The 21,400-nt window shown below is 55.3% G+C and overlaps 1 protein-coding gene and 1 non-coding gene across 6 annotated transcripts in view; one reads left to right on the top strand and one right to left on the bottom strand.

Moving 5' to 3' along the window:
* SMOC2 (SPARC related modular calcium binding 2) overlaps positions 1-19,753 on the top strand; it is a 163,157-nt gene extending 143,404 nt beyond the window's left edge. For 3 of the 5 annotated variants that reach the window (XM_043592776.1, XM_043592779.1, XM_043592781.1), the window contains 4 exons: positions 7,314-7,410; positions 9,031-9,305; positions 15,523-15,560; positions 18,255-19,753. In XM_043592776.1, the coding sequence (XP_043448711.1) occupies positions 7,314-7,410; positions 9,031-9,305; positions 15,523-15,560; positions 18,255-18,272 (428 nt within the window). In that variant the 3' untranslated portion in view covers positions 18,273-19,753. The remainder of the gene's footprint in view (positions 1-7,313; positions 7,411-9,030; positions 9,306-15,522; positions 15,561-18,254) is intronic. The other 2 variants (XM_043592780.1, XM_043592777.1) reach the window with 1 other exon arrangement.
* Positions 2,827-2,912, bottom strand: TRNAL-UAG. Its single transcript has one exon. It is a non-coding gene; the product is annotated as a tRNA-Leu (tRNA).
* Positions 19,754-21,400: the final 1,647 nt, after the last annotated feature.

Below are 21,400 nucleotides of genomic sequence, written 5' to 3' on the forward strand. Positions count from 1 at the left end.
CAGGGTGAATGCCTGCGGCCGCAGAGCAGACAGCCTGGCCCCCGGAGAGTGGGGGCCGCCCCCCCGGCCCTCAGCGACAGCTCGCTGAGCCCCCTCTATGTCAGTGGTGAGAGCTGCGTCCCTCAGGTGCCATGGGGCTGGTCAGAGACCTCTGGAGTTTTACAAGCCTCCCTCTGTGGTCCGTGGTCCAGGTGATGCAGTACTTAAAGGGCAGGACGAATATTCAGCGACGTAGAGTGTCTCGCTGGGAGACGTAACGTGCAGGAAGCACGGTGCCCGTGCCCAATCCTGCAAGGCACAAAGCGGATATTTGTGTCTGTGTGCACGACAGGGACAACGGGACGGGGGGACCTCCATCGGCCATGTGTCCTGCTGTCCGGGTTAGCTGTTCTTGGCCAAGCACAGATTCAGTGGCTGTGTTTTGGAGAGGCTTCCAAACTCCAGGCCGTTCCAGACGGTAGCTCAAGGTCGGGAGAGCAGCGTGGGTGTTTCAAGCGGAGCGGGATGCAGGGATTACACGCTCCCAACATGTCAGAAGGGCTCGGGACAGAGGGCGAAGGCTGCCACCCGGGCACATCTGTGTTGCTCGTTTCCGAGTCAGGAAGCCCCTGACCCTGCCGCTGCTATCTGACAGGACTGCGTCCCGCGCCAGGAAGCCGCGAGAAGGGCCGAGTCGGGTGGTTGCACCCGCCGCGAGCCTGCCCCGCGGCGGCCCCCCTCCTGCCTGCACCGGTGCCCCTCACGGCACCCGCTCCACACGGCTGCCCCGTGCTGGTTAGCGATGAGGAAGGTGACAGAAGTTGTCTTCACCCAACCTTACGGTGCCAGGAAACACTTCCCCGCTCTTTTCCGGCGAGGAGTTTAGCGATGGCTCTTTGCAATCACATCAAGGTCGTTGGTGCTATAAAATGCGATTTACAAGCACTTCATAGATTGGAAGCTTAGTTTTGGTGACAGCCAAGGATGCACTTACACAGGCTCGCAGGTTTTACACATACGGGCGGTCTGTCTCGTGCTTAAGGCTCGTGTTCTTTCTTCACTTCCTCACACAGGATATGAAAGAGGCAATAACGGGGAGCAAACTATTGGAAGTAGAAATAAATGAGCTAGTGGTTTAAGAAAGTTTTCTCTAGGGGCGCTGCGGGGCTCAGTGGGCTAAGCCTCTGCCTTCGGCTCAGGTCACGATCTCACGGTTCGTGGGTTCGAGCCCCGTGTCGGGCTCTGTGCTGACAGCTCGGAGCCGGGAACCTTCTTCGGATCCTCTGTCTCCTTGTCTCTCTACCTCCGCCCTGCTTGGGCTCAGAGACTCTGATCCTCGAGTCCCACAGGCACTGGCCCAGTGCCGATTCCCAGCACACATCATGGTAACTAATCAGAGCACAGTCGCCAGCCTGTGAAACTCTTTGTTTAGAATAATGAGAAAATGTCGGAAATACGGAAATATGAAAATAAATATATAAAATAAATACAGAGAAGATAGGAAAACTAGAGTCAGTACGTAAGAGTCGAGATTTTGTTTTCATCTTAAGATTGGAAAGTTTCATGGGTGGCTGGGTGGCCAGTCCGTTAAGCATCTGACTTCGGCTCAGGTCACAATCTCACGGTTCGTGGGTTCGAGCCCCGTGTCGGGCTCTGTGCTGACAGCCCGGAGCCTGGAGCCTGTTTCGGATTCCGTGTCTCCCTCTCTCTCTGCTCCTCCCCTACTCATACTCTGTCTCTCCCTCTCTCTTTCTGTCTTTAAATTTAAATAAACTTGGGGCTCCTGGGTGGCTCAGGCGGTTGATCACCCAACTTCAGCTTAGGTCATGATCTCGCAATTCGTGAACTCAAGCCCCACGTTGGGCTCTGTGCTGACGGCTCAGAGCCCGGAGCCTGCTTTTGATTCTCTCTGCCCCTCTCCAACTTGTTCTCTGGCTCTCAAAAAATAAGCAAATGTAAAAAAAATTATAAATTAAAAAAATTTAAAAGATTGGAAAGCTTCGTGCTCTCCCCCGAAGGCTGTGTTTGCGGGTAGGCCCTTGCTCGTGGCCACCAGTGTGGACTGAACAATGGTGAGTAGGCCTGGGCCTCGCAAAAGTCTTAATGAGGAGGTGCTTCTCGGTGGCAGGGGACTTGTGCCTCACGCCTTGTCTCGGCGCAGCGCTCAGACCCAGGGCCGGCTTGTACCCTCACTTCCTGCTGTGGCCGCAGGACAGAGCCTTGAGTCCCTCTGTAGGACAGATGGCCTTTCAGGACTGAACCTAAGCCCGTGTCCTGCAAAGGACGTTCTCTGCATACTTGCTGTGTAGACTGAGGCCCATTTAACCCAGGCCGGGTCCCCCAGAGTACCACGTCCTCCCTGATGCCCCCTGAGCTCCTCCCTGGACCACAGGCAAAGTCCGGCCGCCTGGGCCCCCACAGTGCACGTGGGACACTTGAAGACCATAAGTTGGATTGTGTCATCCTATAAACCCCCCCGAAGGCTGGTTTCCCTGCAGGTAAAGTCTAAGCTTCTTCCAGTGGCCCCCGGGACCCTGCAAGCCTTGGGGGGGGTCCTCCCCCGTCCTGCTGCCCTCCTTCCCTCACAGCAGCCCAGGGCCACAGTTTTCCAAGCGTCTCTGCTCCGTACGAGCATCAGTGTGTGTGACGTTTCCTTCTTTGCTTTGCCAGAGTCTGTGTTTTAAACGATATCAAAGCAACTTTATTTCTTGTTTTTATTTTTTATTTATTTTAATGTTTTTATTTATTTTTGAGACAGAGAGAGACAGAGCATGAGCAGAGAAGGGGCAGAGAGAGAGGGAGACACAGAATCTGAAACAGGCTCCAGGCTCCGAGCTGTCAGCACAGAGCCCGACGCGAGGCTCGAACTCACGGTCACGTGAGATCATGACCTGAGCCTAAGTCAGACACTCAACCGACTGAGCCACCCAGGCCCCCCTGTTTCTTGTGTTTATAAATGGCCGCCTACATCGGTTTCCTATACATTTGAAATAATAAACATAAAAGCAGGCAGCCAAAACTTCCTGCCAGTCACTGTTAGATGCTCGAAAGCCGATTCGTGTCGGCACCCCTGACCCTTCCCACCCCGCAAGGCCATTTAAAAGCGCAGGACCTGTCAGTAAGCCTGGCCCCTTCCGCTTCCCTGGCCCGGAAGCCCGTGCAGTCGCCTGTTGGTCAGTGCCCAGCCCACACCCGGGCGTCAGCGTTGGCTGACACGGGTCCAAAAATATGGATGTCGTCATGTGATGCTTTCTCTTGATGATGTCCGAGGAAACCTCCATCATCCTGCTTCCTTTTGGTGGCGGTCCCGAGCGAGCCGGGTGGCAGGACGGACGTGAATGCTGCTTAATGCACAGGGTGGTTTTTGCACGTGACTGAGGCAGCATCCTGAAGATGCATGTTTGTATTTGAAAGGAAAAGGGAAAAGAAGAAATTCTAATCTCTATATGAGAAGCTATCTTTTATTTATTTTTATTTATGTGTTTATTTATGTATTTAAATTTTATTTTTTTAAATGTACATCCAAATTAGTTAGCATCTAGTGCAACGATGATTCCAGGAGTCGATTCCTTAGTACCCCTCCCCCATGTAGCCCATCCCCCCTCCCACCACCCCTCCAGCAACCCTCAGTTTGTTCTCCGTATTTAGGAGTCTCTTCTGTTTTGTCCCCCTCCCTGTGCTTATATTATCTTTGTTTCCCTTCCCTCGTGTTCATCTGTTTTGTCTCTTAAAGTCCTGATATGAGTGAAGTCATATGATTTTTGTCTTTCTCTAATTTCACTTAGCATAATACCCTCCAGTTCCATCCACGTAGTTGCAAATGGCAAGATTTCATTATTTTGATTGCCGAGTAATACTCCAGTGTGTGTGTGTGTGTGTGCGTGTGTGTGTGTGTGTGTATGTATATATGTATATATGTATGTGTGTGTGTGTGTATATATATATATACACACACCACATTTTCTTTATCCACTCATCCGTCCATGGACCTTTGGGCTCTTTCCATACTTTGGCTATTGTCGATAGTGCTGCTGTAAACTTGGGGGTGCGTGTCAGAATGGCTAACACGAACAACTCCGGAAACAGCAGGTGCTGACGAGGATGCGGAGACACGGGAACCCTCGTGCACTGTTGCTGGGAATGCACACGGGTGCAGCCGCTCTGGAAAACAGTGTGGAGGTTCCTCAAAAAACTAAAAATAGAGCTACCCTGCGACCCAGCCATGGCACGACTAGGCACGTATCCAAGGGATACAGGTGTGCTGTTTCGAAGGGACACACGCACCCCCATGTTTATAGCAGCACTATCTATACGAAAAGCTCCTATTTTTTAAAAGAAGGACATTTCATAGAAAGCGAAGAATGCGTTCACCTTAAGAGTCAGCAAGTGAAATGGTTTTTCAAGTGTCCCCGTGTAAACCAGGCTCCGAGACCCCCAGTGCGTGCGGCAGACGGGGCGGCTGGCTGGGCCCGTCCGCGGCTGCACTGGAGCCCGGGGCACGGCCCTGTGGCCCCAAACCAGGATTAGTGCTCAAGTGTCTTCACGGAAATTGCACTGAGCCCCGAGGGTTTTACTTGGATTCTGCAGATAGACACAGGATCAACAGCATCGTCAGGCTAAGCTGTAGGCTTTGTTTGGCCACAGATTCATAAACAAATTGCTGTAGTCATTCTCTTCCAGCTTTGAAAAGGGCAGTCTGGTTTCCTCTCCCTGCGACGTTTCTCTAAGTGGCTGTTAGCCGTGTGCCTGTGGACAGCAGGACGCTCGCCCTGCCTGCTCCCTGCGGGGCCGCCCCTGCGCTCCGCGGGAGAGCTCACTCGTGCGGACAGCTGTCCCCGTGTGACTTTGTGTCACGTCGCGGAGCCTGCAGGCTGTGGTTTAAACAACACAAGATCTAGGGCAGCCGTCTAGCCGCCCCAGGGGTCACCGTGCAGGGTGAGCAGGAGGCAAGCCAAGGAGCAAGGGCCCGGCCAGGAGTGGCCGTCCTGTCAGCACGTGGCCCCCCAGGGCTCCCCGCCGCCCTGGCCCCGCAAGCAGTCTGCAGGCCCCTGAGAAGGTCTCGGCCCTCACTGCCACCCTGGCCTGTCTGCTTCCGACCAGTGGCTCTGTCCCCGAAGAGTGTGCGTGTCTGTCCGGGTCACGGCGCCCTGTCCCCGGAGAGACCACCCGTCTTCCCAGCAGAAGCCCCCGAGGTCTGGGGGCGCCTTGCTTCTGTGTCAGGCCTGTTGCTGCTTTCGTGTATTTCCAAGGTCTGGTCCACTCCATGGTGACATTTCCATTCTGTACCTCTGTCACTTCCACGCAAGGAAAACCTGCTCAGTGGGTTCTGAATTTTTTCTGATTTCTTCTCATTTTGCGTTTTCATTTGCTTTGTCTCAGAACTGGCTTTGAGCAGCAGCCCCCATCACCCAGTGGCAACCCTCATCCCAGGGTGACTAGGACGGGGTGGGGGGTCTCCGCTCTGCTCCCGGGGGGAGTCCTCTCAGAAGCAGCCCCCGAACACCGCGATAGACGCCGCGCAGATACCACAAACCCAGGCCGGCTGCTTTCTCCGGGGCCTCCCCACCTCCACCCCTCAGTCTCAGTGACCTGCGGTCCTGCCCGTGCCCCGACTCGCGGGGATCGTGGGACCGTGCTCCCCGAGCCCTCGTCGCGGTGAAACCCACTTCCCCACTGATGGGGAGTGGCACCCCCATTCCTGTCTCATTAGCTGTTACCCTCGGAGTGGTGGCCGCGTGCTCCCAGAGTCTGGGGTAAATCAGGACTCTGTGGTCCTGTCGGCTGAGGCGGGGACTCGGGACGCTCGCTCTGTGTAGGTGATTGCGGCCACCAGGCCCAGCGGCTGCACGGGGGCTCAACAGTGTCTGTGGAGGAAGGGCAGCAGCGTGAGCAGGACCTCCTGTCTGCAGGCAGACCGTGTGTGTGTGTGTGTGTGTGTGTGAGAGAGAGGTCCAGCTAACCTCACCCAGAGCGCGTGTGCACGGCGTGGGACCCAGTGTGCTTGAGGACAGTCTTGCAGGTCTGGTGGCTTTGTCTTTGTGAGACGAATGCATTTCTTATTTTCTTTATTTAAAATGAAGTTTACATGGGGCGCCTGGGTGGCTGGGTCGGTTGAGCGTCCGACTTCGGCTCAGGTCGTGACCTCACAGTGTGTGGGTTTGAGTCCCGTCTCGGGCTCTGTGCTGACAGCTCAGGGCCTGGAGCCCGCTTCGGATTCTGTGTCTCCCTCTCTCTCTGTTCCTCCTCCACTCATGCTCTGTCTCTCTCTCTTCCTAACCACCCCCATCGAGGCCCCTGTCCTCCCAGCCGGAGTGCAGGGGCTGCGGGAGGCTCCCTGGGTTTCCGAACCACGTGCGACTCACCGGCAGCCCCCAGAGGGAAGAGCTAAGCAGATCATGATGTTTTCTTGAGAAGGAACATTCTCTCAATGGTGTGTGTTTTCCCTGTGGAGTGGGATCTAGTTTTTTGGTTCTCTCAAAGGGGAATAACACCGCTTTTTTTCACTGCTAACCTCCCCTCCCCCCGGTGAGGACTCACATCTTTTCTCTGATACGTGTACTTAACGAAGCGCAGACAGGCCTGAATGGATGCCTGCTGTAGGCAGCCAACACGTACTTGCATAATAATAACCACAACTCAAGTGTCAAAAGGAAAACCAGAGTGTGTTTAACCGCATAACACGTTGGTCTTTGAATGACTCACCGGCCCTCTCACTGCACCACCGTCCGACCCAGGCCGAGTCTTCTGACCTCTCCAGAGCCCGGAAAGGACGCACCTGGCCCGGCTCTTGTCCTTGTCCCGGAACAGGATGGGGCGGAGTGTGGCAGGTGCGGGGGCCGGGGAGCTGCAAGGGGGCTGCCGCTAGGCGGTGCCTTGCGGGTTAATAGATTGAGGGAAGCCGAGCTGCCCGTAAGCCAGCCACTCTGCGCCTGTGGGGTCCCCCAGGCCCACCGGGACAGGCGTCCGGCCACGTCCGTCTCCGGCAGGGACCTCGCGCGTTTCCCGATGCCCGCAGGCACCAGGAATTCGTACGTAGTGTTGGCCAGTAGGGGTGCCGCCCGGGACTGCCGCTGTGGATATCAGTGCCTGCGATCTCTGAGTCCCGTGTGGCGACTTGGTAAGTGTCAGATGCTATCATTCACGAAAATCAGGACCCCACATCAATATATGTGTTGCCATGTGTTCACATGAGCTCACTGATCCTAAGGTACCCCGACATACTGATTTCCAAGACATAAACATTTCTTTTCATCACAGGGAAAGATCTCTTCTATTCTGTGGGTTCTGTGAAATACGAGCAAAAAAAAAAAAAGATGCTGACTTTCTTTTTTTAGGTTGTCCGGGGGCCAAAAAGAATGAGTTTCTGACGAGCATTCTGGACGCGCTGTCCACGGACATGGTGCACGCCGTGTCCGACCCCTCCTCCGGCAGGTACGTGGCAGGGTCCGAGGAGGGTCAGTGAGGGTCCGAGGAGCCTTGGCGATCGCCGGCTAGAAGCTGGTGCAGCCGTGAGGCATTGGAGGCATGGTCAGCATAGGAGGACCCTGCGGGGCTCATGGTGACGGAGTGGGGACCCTGTGGGGCCCACGGGGACAGACAGGGGACCCTGTGGGGCTCATGGAGACGGAGGGGGGACCCTGCGGGGCCCACGGGGACAGAGAGGGGAACTGTGGGGCTCATGGGGACGGAGAGGGGACCCTGCGGGACTCACGGGGACAGAGAGGGGACCCTGCGGGGCTCATGGTGACAGAGGGGGGACCCTGCGGGGCCCATGGGGATGGAGAGGGGACCCTGCGGGGCTCATGGTCACGGAGAGGGGACCCTGCGGGGCCCATGGGGATAGAGAGGGGACCCTGCAGGGCTCATGGTGATGGAGGGGGGACCCCACAGGGCTCACGGGGACGGAGGGGGAACCCTGTGGGGCTCACGGAGCTCACATATCACAGTGGGTCGAGCCAGAACCTGGGATTTCCAGTGGCTGCACCAGGCCGTGGCGGGTGGGAGGCGGGAGAGGAACGGAAAGCGGGGCCCCAGTTCCGACGGCTTTATGCCTTGGAGTTGCATTTCAGAGCCATCGAGTCGATTTTCATAGTTTGAATTAAGATGTTTGGTTTCACGTTTTCAAAATACTGTGTGTCTATTGTAGAAAAACCCAAATACGTAAGATTTACCATCTCAAGTGTACAATTCGGTGGCATTCGCACTGACACTGCTCACGGTGACTTGCGAAACTCTGGACGCGGGTGGTCTGGTGCCGTGCAGGGGGTCGGGGTTCCGGGGCTCTGGGCCGTGCTCCCCGCGCCCTCCTGGGAGCGTCCTGACGCCGTGTGCTCCCCACAAGTAACCGCAGGCGCCAGGGGACCTCCCAGCGCTGCCTGGACGTCGCATGGCAAGCCCTGCGTCCCCCTGGGAATTAGCAGTAACTTCTTTCTTTTTTCGAAGAGCTTTTTCCGAGGGAGAATCTTCCCGTGGTTACTTCCTTAGAGTGCTGGCCTCCCTCCTGAGTATCTCGTCTCCTAGATCTTAAAATACCAAACTTTTCTTGAAATCCAAGGGTAAATGTCTGGTTACCACTTCAAGATGTATTTTTATTTGCATCCGGCAGTGTCCCTGTGGTATAAAGTGCTATGTATGCCTGTGCGTCACATTTAAAGGAGTCGGGAGCCTCGGGGTCCCAGTGTCTGTAGGGCCATGGATGTGCGAGCTGACCCGCCAACCCCACGGAGCACCGAACCTGGGACCCGGGGCTTCTGTCTTCAAACGCTTGGCCGACACCAACTGTGTAATTCACACGCATAAATTCATTGTGTCGTTGGCCGTTTTGAAACCAACTTGAAATATTTTTTAAAGCCCTTTCTCTACATTGTTTTTAAACCTCGTTATATGGAACGGTGAATCTTTGCTGGCTTAGACGCCGGCACCGTGGGAGTGACGGGCAGGGCGCCCCTCTGGGGGGGCTGGTGCGCACGGCGTGCCTTCCGTAGACGGGCAGGGGCAGGGCGGTGACGGCGGTGTGGCCGCGGCTCCTGACGCCCTTGTGTGTTCTTGCAGGCTTTCCGAACCCGACCCCAGCCACACGCTAGAGGAGAGAGTGGTCCACTGGTATTTCAAACTACTTGATAAGAACTCCAGTGGGGACATTGGCAAAAAGGAGATCAAGCCCTTCAAGAGGTTCCTTCGGAAAAAGTCAAAACCCAAAAAGTGCGTGAAGAAGTTTGTCGAGTACTGCGACGTGAATAATGACAAGTCCATCTCGGTGCCGGAGCTGATGGGCTGCCTGGGGGTGACGAAAGAAGAAGGTAAAGCCAGTGCCAGGAAGCGCCCCAGTAAGAGCCTTTCTCGTTCTGTGCTTTGCCACGCACCGGGTCCCGACGCCCGCTCCCGCGACTTCCTGCGAGGGTAGATTGTCCTTTGGTCTGAGGGTGAAAGAAAAGCCTCTTACGTGTAGCTCATTTGTCCGTAGAAATGACAGCAAATCGTCCACAAGCGTCTGAGGGAAGCCGGTTGGAAGGGGAGGAGCTGGGTGTTGTGTGAAGACCAGTGTTTTATTGTTCCGACCGCGGCGGCCGGCTTTCCAAACGTGTCCTGTCGTCCTGTGTTTGAGGTGCAAATCCGGGGACCGCATCTCGACTCCCACCGGACGTTCAGGCCGGCTTGTAAGCAGTTTGGTAGTTCCTGTTATGCAGACACACTATTGTGATGGCTGGACACGTTATTTTAGCTGTTTTGCCAGTCGAGTGTATGTTTTCGTCGGAGGCTGGCCTGACCAACCAGCTGTTGTGGAGAAAGAGGAAAGATTCCCCACAGTGGGTAGATCCCAGCACCCTCGGCGGGCAGGATGCATGGACCTCCTGCCTGCTGGCTGCAAGTGGGACTTAATGGCCTCGTTTGTCCAGTGTGGGTGCCGGGGAGGGTCACCAATTTCAGTAACACCTCTGAGCGGGAAACCAAGTTGGATGGAGCTAGAGAATATCATGCTGAGTGAAGTAAGTCAGTCAAAGAAAGACAGATAGCATGTGATTTCACTCCTGTGTGGAATTTTAAAAAACACAACAGACGAACAGAAGGGAAAGGAAGGAAAATACGATAAAAATAGAGAGGGAGGCAAACCATAAGAGGCTCTTAAAAACAGAGAGCAGACTGAGGGTTGCCGGAGGGGAGGTGAGTGGGGGGATGGGCTAGATGGGTGATGGGCATGAAGGAGGGCACTTGCTGGGATGCGCGCTGGGTGTCGTGCGTAAGCGATGAACCACTGGGTTCTGCCCCTGAAACCATGATCACACTCTATATTAACTAACTTGGATTTATGTGGAAACAAGAAAGAAAGGGGCGCCCGGGTGGCTCGGTCGGTTGAGCGTCCGACTTCGGCTCAGGTCATGGTCTCACAGTCCGTGAGTTTGAGCCCCACATCGGGCTCTGTGCTGACAGCTCGGAGCCCGGAGCTGCTTTGGATTCTGTGTCTCCCTCGTTCTCTGCCCCTCCCCCACTCATTCTCTCTCTCTCTCTCTCTCTCTCTCTCTCTCTCTCTCTCTCAAAAATAAATAAACATTAAAAAAAATCCAAAAATTTAACAAAAAAAAAGAAAGGAGAAGTCAAGGCAGGGCATAGACGAGTGTTGAGTTCGTCGTGCTGGGCTCGGCCGTCCTGTGTCTGCAGCCCGGCTGTGGAACACGGAGCCCCAAGCAGCTGGCCACGTGCGGGTTCCCTTCTGTCTTATTGTCCCTGTGTCCTTAGCCCTTGTCACGAGGGTCCCCCAACACTACTCAGCTACCAGGCTCCAGGCCAGGTCCGTGTGTTTGTGTCCTGCGTGTCTGAGGGCACAGTGGGAAGAGTGTGGCCTCCACGCAAGCGGGACAGTGACCCCGCCACCCCGGTCGCGACCCGTACCAGGCCAGCAGTGGCCCCGAGCCAGCTGCACGAGAGCCCACAGGACTCATGACCCGTCACAACCAGCTCAGGCGCTGTTCTTCTCCCGGCTGTGCCTACTGGTGGCGTGCAGGCCACAGCGTCCCGACTGTCACTGTCACCGGAGCTGGAGTCGGGGGTCTCCCGGGGCTCCGCAGCCGGCACCGGCTTCCACCCCGTCCTCCCTGCGCAGCGGCCCCAGCACCGAGCGTTAGACCCTCACGGCCGCCCCTGCCCGGGCTGTGCTTTCTGTCAGGCCCCCTGGCCCACCGCAGGCCGGCCTGCAACCTCCGGACGGCACTGGTGTGAAAACCAAAACTCCGCCTCCGGGCCTCTGCACCAGCACAGCCCCCACCCCCGCTCCTTTGTTTGCGGCCTCGGGGTCCTTTCTGGCGCTTCTCCGCCGCTGCTTGTGACTTCCTGGACCGGGACAGCCGCCCTCGCCGCGTCCCTCACCTTGTCTTCGACTTCGGTTCCCCGAGGGCCCCCGGAAACTAGGGACCCTGTGCGGTTCTAGCCAGAGATGCCAGAGCCGGGGCCACTCGGAGGCCTGCGGGGGTCGTCACGGGAGCCGGTGGGCAGCAGGGGCCACCCGACCCCGCGGCTGCGGCACCAGGGCACCGTCGGCCTCCGCTCCGTGGCGCTCCCGCGGGGAGAGACCAGGGCACCCGCCCCATGACCTGTGTGCCATGGCCGGATGGGCGTGGTGCCGCCTCCCTTTGGAACCCGTGTCCAGGTCCCGTGGCTGCCACGAGTGACCTAAGTGCGGGGTCAGCCACATGTGCAGCCTGCTCTTTCTAGGATCTTCCGTGTCACCCGTTTCCGGATCGCACAGACCGGCCCACTGTTCGCAGGGAGCCCTCCCCTCGGCATCTGTCTGGTGGCCTGATACGTGACCCCGATCTGGAGCTGAAGGTCCGGTGGCGGCACGTCCGTTGAGGCGCACCGTGCGGGCCACAGATTCCGGGCACCCCCGTGAAGGGGGGATGAGCGCGGTGAGAGGGCCCAGGCTCTGAGACGGAGCGGGGTCTCCTCCCGTCAGGCGGTGACCCTCCCACCCGCACAACTCTGCCTTCCTGCGGAGAAGCCCGCGTGCTCCCCGACCCGCGCGGCTCGGTGCGCGGCGTGACCGGCCGTCTGCGGAGGCGCTGGGCCTCGGGCGTGCGCGCTTCGTGTCCAGCCGTGACCGGTGCAGTCTGGCTCCAGGTGATCCCCGCCGGGCCCCGCGTCTCTGCGCTCTTTGCCCGGCTTCCGAAGCGGCGTGAGCTCCCGCACGGGAAGGTGAAAGCATCACCTGCAGCCAGCCAGGGGGCCGCGACCTCACGGTGATGTTGTCCCCGTCGCCTTCTGGAGCTGCTTTCTCTGGGGGTGACGCCCTTCATTCGCGCGTTCAGCAAATGGCCGAGCGTCTGCCATCAACTAAGGGGCGGACAGAGAAGCTGAGCCTCGGAAGTTCCAGTTGACAGGAAAGGAGCGAAAACACCCAGCCGGGGGAGCCACGGGAATGGCAGCGCGTGCAAAGCGTGGCCGGCGGCCCGGGGACACGGCACCGGGCTCTGGCTGAGGAGCTCGGCGGGCGTCTCGGTGGGAGTGATGTTGAGCGCAGCCCTCGGGGTGTCGGGATGGAGCCCGGGAGAGCTGCCGTCGTGCCTCAGGGCTCTGGGGCATCTGAGCGTCCGGCAGTCTCAGCCAGACTCGGCCAGAGGAGGGCGGCCTGGCAGGAACGGTAGCTGTGCGCGTCCCCGAGAACAGCCTCGTCTGGGCAAACCCGTGGGAAACCGCGGCTTCTAGAGGATTCCACCGAGTGGTTCAGCCAAGGCTGCCGTCTGTGGAAGAGACAGGATGGGAAGGTGGTCTTCCTGCAAATGCTGGCCCTTGCTTTGCTCCGAGGAGGGACCGCCGTCGTCCTCCCCAGAGACCTTCACCTGGAGGGGTCAGGGCGCTGAGGAAGCTGGCGCTCCGGGGTCACACGCCTGGTTGGTGATGACCAGCAATTGTCTCAAAATCCCACCTCCCTGTGAACACTAGTGCTGGCCTTTGGAGTTGGGTTCGAGTGCCTTAATCGATTAAATATCCTGTGGTTTCAAAACATAGTATGTTGATAGAGGATTTGAGGTATATTAGGGCCAACAGGGCAGGAGACCGCTGCCATGGGGAAGACAGTCTGTAACACGCGGTCCCAAGAGAAGGGGGCACAGCACAACACGCAGGGCCACGTGGGGACCACGGTCAGTCGGGGCGGAGGGAAGGGGGGAGACGTGGACAACTTCCCTGAGGTTTCCATGGGGAGGGGCACGTGAGGCAGGTTAGCAGGTTCAGGACAGACTGGTTTGAGCGATTGCAGGGGGCTCTGGGGTGTCAGGACTGCCCCAGGTTGTCCAGGACCTGCCCTGGGGTGACAGGGTGGGGGGCTAGCTGTCAGGACGTGCCCTGGGGTGACAGGTGGGGGCTAGCTGTCAGGACCTGCCCTGGGGTGACCGGGTGGGGGGCTAGCTGTCAGGACGTGCCCTGGGGTGACAGGTGGGGGCTAGCTGTCAGGACCTGCCCTGGGGTGACAGGGTGGGGGGCTAGCTGTCAGGACCTGCCCTGGGGTGACCGGGTGGGGGGCTAGCTGTCAGGACGTACCCTGGGGTGACAGGTGGGGGCTAGCTGTCAGGACCTGCCCTGGGATGACCGGGTGGGGGGCTAGCTGACAGGACGTGCCCTGGGGTGACCGGGTGGGGGGCTAGCTGACAGGACGTGTCCTGGGGTGACCAGGTGGGGGACTAGCTGACAGGACCTGCCCTGGGGTGATCAGGGGCGGGGCATTTGACACCCTCATCCTTAATAGGAAGCCCTGTCACCGTGGAAGCTGGAGTGTTCCATTCCTCAGGTGGCTGCAGGTGAGCCGATGTCCTGAGTTGAGGGCCGTGTTAGCCACCAAGAAGAGGGCTGATGAATCCCCTGGAAATAAGCTAAAATGTGGTCAAAGTGGCCGTTTGGTCAAAAGTGAGCATTGGGGATTTAGATTCATATCTGATTCTACAACCCTTATCTTCCTTGAAGAATTTCTCTTTTTTCCTACTGTGATTTTCATTTTCAGCTTTATTATCAGCTCCTTCTCCCTGCCACGTGTGATTTGAAGTAGGTTTTGAAAAGCCAGAAAAACCTGCACATTCGGGAGAGGGTTAGATTGGACGTTCTGAATAGGCCAACTGTTACCGCTATCTTTTGTTTCCTTCATCTCTGCTCACAACTGAACAATGCATGTCTTATCCTAACAAATATCAGAAATTAAATAAAAAACAGATAACGTGGCTTTTTTCCTCAGACGTAATGAGACCCGTACATTCCCCCGGAATGTCTGTATGTGTGCACACGCACACGCGTGCCAGCTGTGACGTTTCACTACAGGATGGGGTCGTGACACATCTCCTTCCTGATCACACTTAGTTTAGGAAATTACACAACAGTTTACCTTTGAATTATTTAACTGAAACGTATTAGCGGAAGCTGTGATCTAGATTTTCACTATTACCAAAAGAAAACAGAAAAAAAAATAATAACTGAAACTGTCGATAAACGATAAAAACAAGAAAGGACATCTTCCTGAAGGTTTCAGGAAAAACATTCACAAAACGTTGCCTCATTCCCTCACGAGTCTCCAAAATGGCCGTTGCACAGACACTCAGCAATGAAGAAATAATTCATTTTTGACCAAATTAGCTCTTTCCACCAAATTGCCATGCTAGCCGCGTCCCTTCTAGGCGTACTGCCTGACCACAAACCGCCGTCCGCCGGGTCACCTGGAGCCCTCCGCATCGCTTGTCACCAGTGACGTAAACTGGTTGCCAGTGGTTCCTGAACGCTGTGCCCGTGGGGCACCTGGGCACCAGTCCCCTCTCTGTGTAGTCCCCTGGGTTTAGTGAGGTAGGGCTGCCGTGCTCCCTGTTGCTGGGGACAACGCTGTGCTGTCCAGGAGCAGGGGAGGGAGGGAGGAGGGAACCCAGGAAGGTGGAGGGCCATCTTGGAAGCAGGGGAGGAAGGCAGGTGCCCGGGAACTGGACCCAGGAGTGCCCGCAGGATGGGGGACGTGACCTTGGGGGCCGGGTCTGAGCCTCCCGCCTGCTCTCCCACCACGGGCCACGTGGCGGGGCCACGTGGCGAGGCCACAGGACAAACACTGTGCGTCTTTATGTGTCTCCCTCCACCTTCCATTTCCCTCGAGGATTTGGAAAAATTGTTTTGAGCCAAATACGCTAGTTTCTTATGAGTTAAATATAAAACCAAAACGTGTCAGGGAACCGTGTTGCACCCTGCCTGGGGCCTCCTTTCCCCGGGGAGAGTTTAAGAAACACGGGTCAGAAAGGTCTCGGGTTAGTAGATGTTGCTTTGGAAGTTTTGGTAAAATGAAACCTTCTTCTCCAGGTGGACTGGAGCGTTTATTGTTAGAAAATTGTACGTCGTCACTTTCGAAGGCACTGCTTATAATCTGTGCTGTCTCCCTCTAGACGTATTTTCTCATGTGAAAAGTGTGTCAGTTGACGACACTGTCCTAAAGTGATTTTGTTCCCTTCCTGAAAAGTGATATTGAAATTTTCACTGAATGAAGAGTATTTGGTTTTTAATAGTGTCTTTTTTTTTTTCTTTCCTTGTTAGCCCCCAGAGTTAATGCTGAAAGCACTTCTAATAGACAGGTAAGTATTGTTCTCTCTATTTTAGCGTTAATAACTTGTTTAATTATAGGCAATGAAAACTCGGGGTTCTGGAGATTTGGAAAGTAAAGTGCCTTCCCAAAACAGGAGAAGCCACGTTTCATATACATACCCCAGTGTGGCCAAAAGAACCTTGCAAAATTCCATCAGAATCATCAACTCATTAAATCATCAACTTAAAGATTTGTCTTAATTTTTTTTTTTTTACTCTTTGAAATTTCATTTTGTTATTTTTAGAAAAAAATGGAGTCCTATTGTTTTGTGGAAATTTTTAAAAAAAATAATTGTCTGGGATTTGCAACTTATATCTTAACAATTTGTTAAGGAGATCACAGGGACAGGAGACCCTCTGGGCATTCAGGTGAACATTTTCTTTTCATCTGGGGATCGTAATGAGACAACTCTTCTGCTCCAAAAGGGATTTTCAGCCTCCCCCAGTGTGTGTTTAGACACATGTTTCTGTGTTTCTGAATCCTGTTGTCTTCACACGTGCGGGTAAAGTAGGTTAATTGTGTGGACTCTCCCCAGCATCCCAAGCCACACCCATCGAAGTCTAGAATATTTTCCAGAGGGCAAACGTGAGTGGGTACGTTTCTCCCTCCCTCAAAGCCACGACAAAAAGCCTCCCTCCTTAGGACCGCTGGCCCATTCATAAAATCACCGTTCCCAAGGCATGTCCTGCATCTGGTGTGGGTTTTAAGCGGAGCCGTCGAAGGCACACCCTAGATGTGATTGAAAGCCATTTTGTTAGGAAAGACGTGTGATACGGTTTCCTTTGTTTAGCGAATGTTTACGGCTTTAACTTTTTAAATCCTACCACAAGTCACCTCCGCTTTAGAGCCGGGCTGGTCTGAAAGCAGTCACCCCAGCCGAAACGCCCGCGGAGTGTTGTCATTACCCAGCGGTGACGATGGCCACGCGCGCGGTAAACTCGGTTCAAGACGCGAGCCTCCCTCTTCAGCTATTTCCCAGGAAAAGAAGCCGGAACAGCCGCTCCTGCTGTTTCTATGGTGTCGGGATGGCTATACTGACTTCCATGCCCTGGTTACAAGGGCTGTTACTGTAAACCGTGATTCTGGGATTAAGTCCCTTGCGTAAACCAGCTGTGGCTTGCACGTGATGAAATCATGGAGGGCCGTAGATCTTTCTTTGAGGAATAAAATATTTCTGAGCGCCAAGATCTTTCACCGTCCGAGTAGCCGCAGACAAGAAGCGTTAAACAAAGGGGAGCTAGGAGGATTCAGGGGCCCGTAGTTATCCAAGAGCGAGGCGTCTTTCCTGATCTCTTCTGCATTTCCCGGCAGGATTCAGACACGATCAGAGCAGCGCCCCCACGCCGACGTGGACGCGGGCCAGCCTCGTCTGCTCCAACAGTTGTGACGCGTTTCCGTAACTGTGAAAATACTGATGGTTTATCTTCGCCCACAACTAATTAAAACAAAACTTCCCATTAGCTCAGACGCGGGAGAGACAGTCTTTTTGTTCTGGCCACCTACTAGTGTGTTTATCAGGGGAGGAGAGGCAGCCTGGAAGCCTCCTAAGTGTTTACGTGGATTATTTTAGATAACCAAACAGGAGCATGGATCGATTTACACTGGTAGGAATTGATACACTTGGGAAGACAAATCTCGAAGACTGTATCTCGCTTCTCCTTTTCGTTCCAAATGGCTTTTAACTGGCAGTCGGGGTGCAGGATGGCGGTAGTTTAGGAGACAGACTTTTCAAGTTGCATTTCTTCTCGAGAGGTAAGTTAGTACATGGAAAGGATGAAAAGGAAATTTCAAAAGTCAGTGATGCCTTTATCAAATTTGAAGCATGAATTAGATTCTTAAAAGTATTGGGGCGCCCGGGTGGCTCAGTAGGTTAAGCGTCCGACTTCGGCTCGGGTCGTGATCTCGCGGTCCGTGAGTGCGAGCCCCGCGTCGGGCTCTGTGCTGACAGCTCGGGGCCTGGAGCCTGCTTCCGAGTCTGTGTCTCCTCCCTCTCTCTGCCCCCTCTGCCACTCGCGCGTGCACGCTCTCTTTCTCAAAGCGTGCACGCTCTCTCTCTTTCTCAAAAAATAAATAAACGTTAAATAAAAAACTAAAAATAGTTATCTTGTATAACAAATCAAATGACGGGAGGCTGCAGAACATTGAATATATTGAATCTACTTAAAATACTTAAAGCAAATGCTAATTTTTCTCAGCCAGTATGTTTCTCCTGATAGTCCTGATCACTGGAAGGGAGAGGAGGGTCGGAAGTTAACATTGGCATCGTGTCTTTGTTAATCCTTATGCCCAAAGTGATGGAACCAGCAGTGGTTTCTGTTGCATGCATTTAAAAATACAATGCAGTGCGATACAATAAAACAGAATACCAAAACCTGTTATTAATAAATAACGATCAGTGCTAGGAAGAAAACTAAACTAAACTAAAAGTAAATAAACAGAATACCAAAACCTATGATTAATAAATAACGATTAGTTCTAGGAAGAAGACTAAACTAAACTAAAATAAAAGTAAATAAATAAACTGAGCCTAACCCCTAAAAAAAAAAAAAAACAAATACTGCTTTACCCCTGTTGCCGACAGGTAGATTAACGCCAGCCCTAGGAGGCAGGCTTTACTCCTCACAGACGAGGGATGGAAACTTCCTAACCATGTCTCTGTTTCTGTCTTTTTTTTTTTTTTCAGCCAAGAAAGCAAGGGTAGCGGCTCACACATCCAAGGCGATTCCTGGACACGTGGGAGACTCCCTCACCAAAAAGCAATTAAAAAAACCCCAAAACACATAGTATTTGCACTTTGTACTTTAAATGTAAATTCACTTTGTAGAAATGAGATATTTAAACAGACGGCTTTAATCTGTGAAATGGAAGGGCTGGCTTCAGAAAACTAATCACATACAATGTATGTGCCCTCTTTTGGCCTTGGAAATCTGCACTTGGTAGAGATGTATCTTGAGTGGCTTTAGGCTTCATTTCTTTATCCTGCACATGCTGACGTAGTAGAGCTGTGAGCCGCGGCCCCGACCCCCCGCCCTCCCCCCCACCCCTCCCCGGCCTGGGCAGCCGCCCCCCACAGGCCACGCTGGCGACCTCTGAGGTCCGCTGTGCCTGCGGCGTCTTCGAATCTGCGTCGGCAGCTTCCGCAGAAGTTTGCAGTCCTCTGCCGTCCCGTCCTCATCACGCCCTTAATGAGCGCATGGGTTTATTTGCTTCTTGGGACTTTGTGTCGGTGTGTTTTGCTGTGCCCTCCCGAGATGGCGTCCTCCCGATGAGCCAAGCGGGCACCGCGGCGATGCGCGGAGTCTGGTCAGTGCCCGTAGGGAAGGCCGCTTCCAGCCTGGCTTTGGGGGCTGCTTTTCCTTCTCGAGCTTCGGTTTGCGCGTTGCCTTGGGCTCAGAGTAACCACGCGGTAAAATACTACGGATTGCCCCTGCCGGCCCGAGGCAGCCGGGAGAGGCCCGGCGTGCAGAGAGGCGGCTTTAGTCCCGCGCCCCGGCCAGCGCTGAGTGCCCCGCTTCTGTCCTGGCACGTGGCCGCTGCCCACCGTGCCCCGGCCGGCGCTGGGCGTCCTGGGAGGTGACCGGTCACCTGAACGACTCGGGAGCACCCCCCACAGAGACGGCTCAGCCGGCGTCCGCCGTAGCCGGGATGCTGGTCTCGGCCGGTCCCCTGCTCCCGCCTCGTCCTTCTCTGTGGCCTCAGGGGCACAAGGACGTGCCCATAGGGGATCCACCCGAGTGGCCCTTGTGAGAGCAGGTCAGGAGCTGAATGCCCACGCTGTGAGCAGCGGGGCCGACCGCGGGCACCCAGAGCTGGGCCCCGACACCGCACGCGTCCGCTGGCTCGACCGAGCCGTTTGGAGGCCGGGCCGACAGCTGTGGGAGCCGGGTTGTGATCCCGTTTCGGCTCCAGCTTTCGGTTGGAAAAATAATCTCCGTGGCCCCAAGTCCCCCCGACGCACGTCATGTAAGACGATCTCTGTGCATGTGCATGAAGATATTTTGTGAGGCTTCTTATTTAAACTGTACGAAAGTAAAAACCGAAACTTTGGAGCCCCAAAACCAGCTTCGGTGTCTGTCACGTTGTTTAAGAAACAGTTAGGATCCTAAACTTATTGGATAATCTTTGATATTTCTGAACTTTGGATTTAATCATTTTTCGTAGAGTCAAATAAAATATGCTTTCCGAACTCTGCTTGTGGTGTCTCCTTACCAGCAAAGCGCAGCCCTTTAGCACTGCTCAGTCCCAGAGCTGCCTGCGGTCAAGAGGCGGAGGCAACGGTTCTTGGCCCGAGTGAGCGATCCCGGCCCTGCCCCTCTGGCTGTGTGACCGGGACGCGTGACTCCAACTTTCTGTGCTTCCGTCTCCTCCGTAAGCCGGGGCCGGTGGCCGTGCGCGCCTCCGGGTGTGGCTTGTGTGAAGGGCGCGGGGCCCGGCACAAAGGATGTGGGGTTTGACCCTGTCGTGTGAGGCAGTCACTCGCACTCAGTACTGACTGAGTGCTGAGGACCCCGCATGCCGCGCGGCCAGGGCAGACCACGGCAGGAACAAGGAAGGATCTGACGTTGATCGAAGCGATCGGTCAGGTCCCACAACTCTCCCTTCCTCTCCAGCCCCCTGTTCCGTCCCAGGCCAGGCCCTCGTATTTCACTGGGACCGTCGCAGGGGCTTCTGACGCGGTCATGCTTCTCCCACAGTCCTCCCCTCCCTTCTGGAAGATCCCGTCTTGCACGCTTTTTTCTCTACTCGGAAAAGAATGAAAACTAATAGCGGCAAGTCAATTGTGCAGAAATGGAGCTAGGAGACGCACAGCCGGCCATCCGGAAGCTGGGGTAGATGGGGTGGGGCCTGGGCGGGCTTCTGGAGCAGGGAGGAGGGGCTGAGGCCGGCCGGGGAGCTGCAAAAGCTCGACTGAAGGCCGGCGGCGAGAGGAGAGTCGAGGTGGGTCCGGAAGGGAGTGAGCCGGCGTGCGTGGCCTGAAGCGGATGGTTCTCATCGCCAGGCACGGAGACTCCAAATCTAAGACGGAGCTCTCCGTCCTTTACATACCTCGGGCAGCTGTTTTTAGTGACAGCCGCCTCCCTCCCCAACCCTGCCCGTGTTTGGAAACGGTCTCCTGCATCCTTGTCAAAAACTCCCGAGTTCGAGACTTTTCAGAAGTGTGCCGACCAACTCGGAAATCGTGCCCATGAGTGTCCCACCTGGAACTTTTTTTCAGTTATCGAGGTGAAAGCTTTTGTTGAATCAGTGAAAACGACTGATAGAATCACGAACCGCCAAGCGGACGGAGACCTCGTGCAAACCGCGGAGCTCCCCCAGAAAGTGAGAACGCACGTGGCTCTAAGGTCAGGGCCTTGTGGTGTTGGTGGCGATGGCGGTTTTCTTCTGAAACACTACATCGACCAAAACTGTCAAAAGCATTTTTGACTAGCTACTTAGCCATCGTTGGTATTTCCTCACTTAAAAAGTGACGTTCGCCATCTTTTACTAAAATGCTGGGACCAAGCAGCCCCGGAACGCCGTGGCTTAAAACAGCCCTTGTGCGTCCTTTTTCATACTCTTGTGCCGGCCGGGGCAGGGCAGTGTAGTCTGGGCTGGGCCCGACCTGCCTCTGGGCCTCTCACACTGGGTTGCAGGTCTGCCCCATCCCCTCGGCGTGGGGACCACGTCAGCGGCGTGTCCTCGCAAGGCTGTGCCTGAGACGGAGCGGGCCTGGCGGCGCGAACCCGTTCCAGCCTTAGTTTGTGACCCGTCGGCCCGTGTCTGCTGCCGGAGCCCATCTCGGGGTCGGAATGAGTCACGGGGCGGGGAAAGGCACGGCTCCCAGCGAGA

This window comes from Prionailurus bengalensis, chromosome B2 (genome assembly GCF_016509475.1).
Source record: "Prionailurus bengalensis isolate Pbe53 chromosome B2, Fcat_Pben_1.1_paternal_pri, whole genome shotgun sequence".
In the NCBI taxonomy this organism is placed as follows: domain Eukaryota; kingdom Metazoa; phylum Chordata; class Mammalia; order Carnivora; family Felidae; genus Prionailurus; species Prionailurus bengalensis.